Source organism: Hipposideros armiger, unplaced genomic scaffold (assembly GCF_001890085.2).
Source record: "Hipposideros armiger isolate ML-2016 unplaced genomic scaffold, ASM189008v1 scaffold_75, whole genome shotgun sequence".
NCBI classification, from domain to species: domain Eukaryota; kingdom Metazoa; phylum Chordata; class Mammalia; order Chiroptera; family Hipposideridae; genus Hipposideros; species Hipposideros armiger.
In genome coordinates, this window is record NW_017731425.1 from 3642220 (window position 1) to 3648219 (window position 6000).

The 6000-nt window shown below is 48.7% G+C and overlaps 1 protein-coding gene across 5 annotated transcripts in view; it reads left to right on the plus strand.

The window, feature by feature from the left end:
- TTC28 (tetratricopeptide repeat domain 28) overlaps positions 1-6000 on the plus strand; it is a 681749-nt gene that overhangs the window by 563745 nt on the left and 112004 nt on the right. For all 5 annotated transcript variants that reach the window (XM_019643162.1, XM_019643163.1, XM_019643164.1 and 2 more), the window contains 2 exons: positions 753-2094; positions 3579-4102. In XM_019643162.1, coding sequence (XP_019498707.1) covers positions 753-2094; positions 3579-4102 — 1866 coding nt within the window. The remainder of the gene's footprint in view (positions 1-752; positions 2095-3578; positions 4103-6000) is intronic.

The following is a 6000-nucleotide window of genomic DNA, read 5'->3' on the forward strand; positions in this document are numbered from 1 at the left end:
TGCTGCAGTGAAGATTGTTATACGTACAGCTTTCGCACTTGTTGAAGGATTTCCTTAGAATACTACATCCCCATTGCAGGGTCTGAGCAGGACTGGGGTTGTGGTTCTCGGCCATGCTGCTTCTCCAAAGGCTGATCCAGTGTAGGTCAGTTGATGTGTTGACCAATTTCAGGGCAACCTCACCGGTACAGGTTGTTGTTTAAATTTTTTGTTTGCTAATTTAGTAAAAGTAAAATGGTACTTCAGGGTTGCTTTATTTTGTATTTCTTTGATTATCAAAAGAAATTAGCATTTTCCCCTCTGGTTACTCTATATCGGATATTCTTGGATCTGAGTTGTCTGCACACACTGACTATTCTTTGCCTATTTTAGTAAGTTGGGGTCTTGATATCTTTTTAAATCAAACTGAATTTGCCTTTATCAACAATACCTATTGAATTTTTTCATATGTTTCATATATTTTCCAATATTGTGTTTGCCTTTTAATTTTAGATATACATTTGTAGTACAAAACATCTTATTTTCATAATCAAATCTGTCAGCGTCCTCTTGTTGTTGTTATTGCTTCAAAGCATAGAAATCTAGCTCCCCTCTGGAGAGCTAATAAATATTTAATTCTACCTTCTGTTATTTTAAACTCCTTAATTCATCTGGAGTGTATCTGAGTATAAATTGAGTTGCAAATTACATTTTTTTCCAAATCGCTAATCAGTTATTCTAACCTTTTTCTGTTCTTTGATTCTCTTTCTCAGGAATTATACACCAGATGAAAGGTGACTATGACACTGCACTGAAACTCCACAAGACCCACCTGTGCATCGCCCAGGAGCTGAGTGATTACGCGGCCCAGGGCCGTGCCTACGGGAATATGGGCAATGCCTACAACGCCCTGGGCATGTACGACCAGGCGGTCAAGTACCACCGGCAGGAGCTGCAGATCTCCATGGAGGTCAATGACCGTGCCTCACAGGCGTCCACTCACGGGAACCTTGCTGTGGCCTACCAGGCCCTGGGGGCCCACGACCGAGCCCTGCAGCACTATCAGAACCACCTGAACATCGCCCGGGAGCTGCGTGATATCCAGAGCGAAGCCCGGGCCCTCAGCAACCTGGGCAACTTCCACTGCTCTCGGGGGGAGTACGTCCAAGCCGCCCCCTATTATGAGCAGTACCTCCGGCTCTCTCCTGACCTTCAAGACATGGAAGGCGAAGGGAAGGTCTGCCACAACCTCGGCTACGCCCACTACTGCCTTGGCAATTACCAGGAGGCCGTGAAGTATTATGAGCAGGACCTGGCACTGGCCAAAGACCTTCACGACAAATTGAGCCAAGCAAAAGCCTACTGCAACTTGGGCCTGGCCTTCAAGGCTCTGCTGAACTTCAGCAAAGCTGAGGAGTGTCAGAAGTACCTGCTGTCTCTCGCTCAGTCCCTGAATAATTCCCAGGCGAAATTTCGAGCCCTAGGGAACCTGGGCGATATATTCATCTGTAAAAAAGATATAAATGGTGCAATAAAATTCTATGAGCAGCAGCTGGGTTTAGCTCACCATGTAAAGGATAGACGACTGGAGGCCAGTGCCTATGCGGCCCTGGGCACTGCATACCGAATGATCCAGAAATACGACAAGGCCTTGGGTTATCACACCCAGGAACTGGAGGTCTATCAGGAGCTGAGCGACTTGCCGGGGGAGTGCAGAGCCCATGGGCACCTGGCTGCCGTCTACATGGCCCTTGGGAAATACACCATGGCTTTCAAGTGCTACGAAGAGCAGCTGGATCTAGGGCAGAAGCTGAAGGATCCGAGCCTGGAAGCCCAGGTCTATGGCAACATGGGCATCACAAAGATGAACATGAACGTGATGGAAGAAGCCATTGGCTACTTTGAGCAGCAGCTGGCCATGCTGCAGCAGCTGAGTGGAAACGAGTCTGTGCTCGACAGGGGCCGGGCCTACGGCAACCTGGGGGATTGCTACGAGGCCCTGGGTGACTACGAGGAAGCGATCAAGTACTACGAACAGTATTTGTCCGTTGCTCAGAGTCTGAATCGCATGCAAGACCAAGCCAAGGCTTACCGGGGCCTCGGAAATGGACACAGGTAAGAATGACAGAGGCACAAAGAGCAGTTGTGACGGTCACGGCAACTTTATGGCTACCGGGTGGGTGGTTTGCTAACTACAAAGCATTTTCATACATATCTCATTCGGGTCTTCCAATGATTCTGTGAATTTAGCAGAGGATACCGTGTTTCCCTGAAAATAAGACCGGGTCTTATATTAATTTTTGCTCCAACAATCTACGTTTATTGATTTATTCATGTAGAAAAATCTACACGTATTCAAACAGTCACGTCTGGCTGATGATCTTCACTGGGGCTTACGTTTGGGGTAGGCCTTATATTACGAGCATCCTGAAAAATCATGCTAGGGCTTATTTTCTGGTTAGGTTTTATTTTGGGGGAAACACGATAGTATTGCTCTTGTGTTGTGGAGGAAGAAACTAAGGCCCAGAGAGGTTAGGTTAATCTCCAAGATTACACAGCTTCAAAGGGACAGCTGAGAGGCAAACACAGGGCTCTCTGACTCTAGCTGTACTGACTTTATGACTACACCATAATGAGCAGGATAAAAGAGATAATAAGAATGGGAAAGATGAATGAATCAATTCAACCGATCTTTTCTGAATGTCTCCCACATTACATGAATGTGTTTTTTCATACATCATCTGTACCCACCAATTACCTGTTCCTCGTTTACTTGCTTTTAGGGAAAGCCACCTGATAATGGCAGGAATGAATAAACATATCATCATGCTAGGTACCTTGCATAGATATCTTGCTTCATATTTATAGCAGTCCTGGATTACTCTACATTTATTATCATCTGCTATGGGATGCGGGATTTATTATCATCCAGAAACTGAGGCTCAGGGAAAGGAATCCGTGTGCCCCACACAAGTGGTTTTGTGTGCCACCAAAATCCATGTTCTCCCCACTTTTATCATGTCATCTCTTAGCAGCACAAAAGGACACACTGTTGGCCAAGGTGATGCTTTCCCTCTGATTATGGGGAACGCAAGAAGGTGTCTGTGTTGGCAGAATATATGGCCTCTTCAGATAAGCAGGGGATTAGGGCTCCTGGAGTGGAGCAAGGGCAAGGGTCAAACTAAATCATCACCCACATAGTGCTCTGAGGGGCTCGGGGTGAAAGATTTATGGCCATTGTAAAGTGATTTCAAAAACATAGTCTAAGCGGTAGTGGAAATTGGGAGGCCCGAAGAACCAAACAGTTCACTTGCTATCATTGTGCCTATTAATATATTTTATGTTTCCTCTGGGGTGTATATCCCATTGAATCTCAAGCTCTTGGGAAGGTCACTAAGGGATGACTTTTGAATTGCTTTCCAGATTATGAAATTCCCCTGCATCTCACTCTAAGGGCACATGATAGATTTTAGCTAGAAGAGGAGTTAAGAGCTTCTATAGTAAGTGACAGTGACAAATGCTTTTCATTTTCTCAGGGGCTTTAGCATGTCTGCACCTGCACAAAATAATATCATTGCTTTTCTGTCTACATCCCACAGGGCAATGGGGAGCTTGCAGCAAGCCCTCGTGTGCTTTGAAAAGAGGCTCGTAGTCGCCCATGAGCTGGGGGAGGCCTTTAATAAAGCCCAGGCCTACGGAGAGCTGGGAAGTCTGCACAGCCAATTAGGGAATTATGAACAAGCCATTTCCTGCCTTGAACGCCAGCTGAACATCGCCAGAGAGATGAAGGACCGAGCTCTGGAGAGCGACGCGGCCTGTGGCCTGGGGGGCGTCTACCAGCAGATGGGAGAATATGATACAGCCCTGCAGTACCACCAGCTTGACCTGCAGATTGCGGAGGAAACCAACAACCCCACATGCCAGGGCCGAGCCTATGGGAACCTGGGCCTGACGTACGAGTCCCTGGGCACCTTCGAGAGGGCTGTGGTCTACCAGGAGCAGCACTTGAGCATCGCCGCACAGATGAACGACTTGGTGGCCAAGACCGTGTCGTATAGTAGCCTCGGAAGGACCCATCATGCTTTGCAGAACTATTCCCAGGCGGTCATGTACTTACAGGAAGGTAAGTACAAAGGCCCGTCGTGGTCTCTGGGTCTCCTCCGAGATGGAGTTCAGAGTCTACTAAGAAAGAAGTATGCACAGTCTGAGTGGCTGCCTCTGTTTGGAGCGAGGATCTCAGAGGCCCCTTGGCCGGTTCTACTCCCAAGGTAGTAAACCAGGGTGCCCCACCCTGGGTGTTCCTTAATAGTACAGAGGCGTTCCGGTGTCCAGCATGCATCACCCAGCTCTGCTAGCCAGCCGCCTGAGGACTGGATATCCCCCTTGCTTTTCCGAGCCCTCCATTGAGTAAACAACACATTCTCACTCAGGGTGAATCAAGTAAGATCTAACTGTGTAAAATTTAAGGGTCAGCATCAAAGGAAAATGCCCATCTGTTCCGAGTCCTGGGGTCCCTCTAGAAAATTCCCAAATTGTATCAAAACTATACAGAAGTCAATTTTGATGTGGCGGCTGAGGTCTAGTCCTGAAGCATCAGTGTGAGGGTCACGCAAGCAGTTGACTGGCTTCCCTCCCAGACCTTGTTCCCTTCAGTGCTTGGGCCGGTGCCACAGCAGCCTCGTTCCAGCAGGCCCAGCAAGTGGCAGGGGCCCCTCCGCTCTCCTCCTCCCTTCTGCCTTCCTCTCCCAGCTGTCCCGCTGTCAGGTTCCGTGCAGTTACCTGAGCACAGCCATTCCTTGAAAGTTTCCTTCCTGGCGAAGTCCCTCAGCAATGCGTTTACCCTCCACCTCTTTGCATGTCTACGTCTACCCTGGAAAGCACTTCCCCTCCCACAGACATATCGCATCCTCCCGCCCTGGAAGGGAAAACGGCAGGTATGATATCCTTGGCTCACCAGTAAAAAGAATTGGTGGCTGATTTCAAGTAGAAACTCTCATGTATAGTTTCCAAGGGTTTTTGCATATATATATTTAGTTTATTTAATTGGATTCAAGTCTCCCAGTAACCTTGAGAGGTTTTTATTCTCTTTTGCAGCTAAGTGACCTGAGGCTCAGAGAGTACAATGACCATGTGGTCCATCAGTGGTGGAGTAGGGCTCAGCCCAGGTTTTCTGACCCCAGGAACCACTGCAAGACCCCATGTGGAGTTGCTCCTGACCTCCCAAGAATGGAGCAGGGTTGGGGCCCTCCTAGCCCGTCTTCCTCCTGAGCCGCAGCTGGGAAGCCTGGAGAGAGGGAAGCAGGAAGCAGAGTGGAGAGCCGGCCAGGGGCCGATGGCTCTCCGTTGCTTTGCACAGACCAGGGGTTGCTTGGCCTGCAGGCTGAGAGGCTCCTGAGCGGGCGGGGGCCGCTTCCCAGACCTCATTTGGCTCCCATCCGATGGGAACCTGCCTGCCTCCATGCATTACATGTGAGAGGCAGCTTTTGGTTTCCCGAAACTTGACTGTGGTCAAATTCCAACAGACTGGGGGCGATTTGCAGTTGAATTTGTGAAAACTATTAAATTCAGACCCAGCATATGACAACCTTTCAGCTGTGTTCTTTTGTACTTCCTGAAATATTGTTTCCATAAAGCAGCTGCTTTGCCTGAGACACTGTAACATAATTCTATATTTATGGGAAACTCAATTTCGGTTTTATTGTTTCTTGTAGTTTTAAGTCTTGCAGAGATCTAAATTCGTGCTGTGGCATTTCCACGGTGTCTGTTTTGTGGATGAGCTCCACTGGAGAGCCCGGGGTGCCTCGTGTGCCAAACCAGTTACTTCTCATGAGCCGTTACAGGAGCTGGACACCTGGCCGGCCCTTCTCAGTGCTCCGAGTAGGGCCTGTACCTTCTCGCAATGAGGGAGCAGTTCACTCGGCACCACCTCAGTGAGCTCTGTCTCCTGGCTTTCAGAGGGAGCTGTGGGCTGACCCATAGCGTCAACCGCACCCCAGAACAGGAGAATCTCACGGGGCGGGG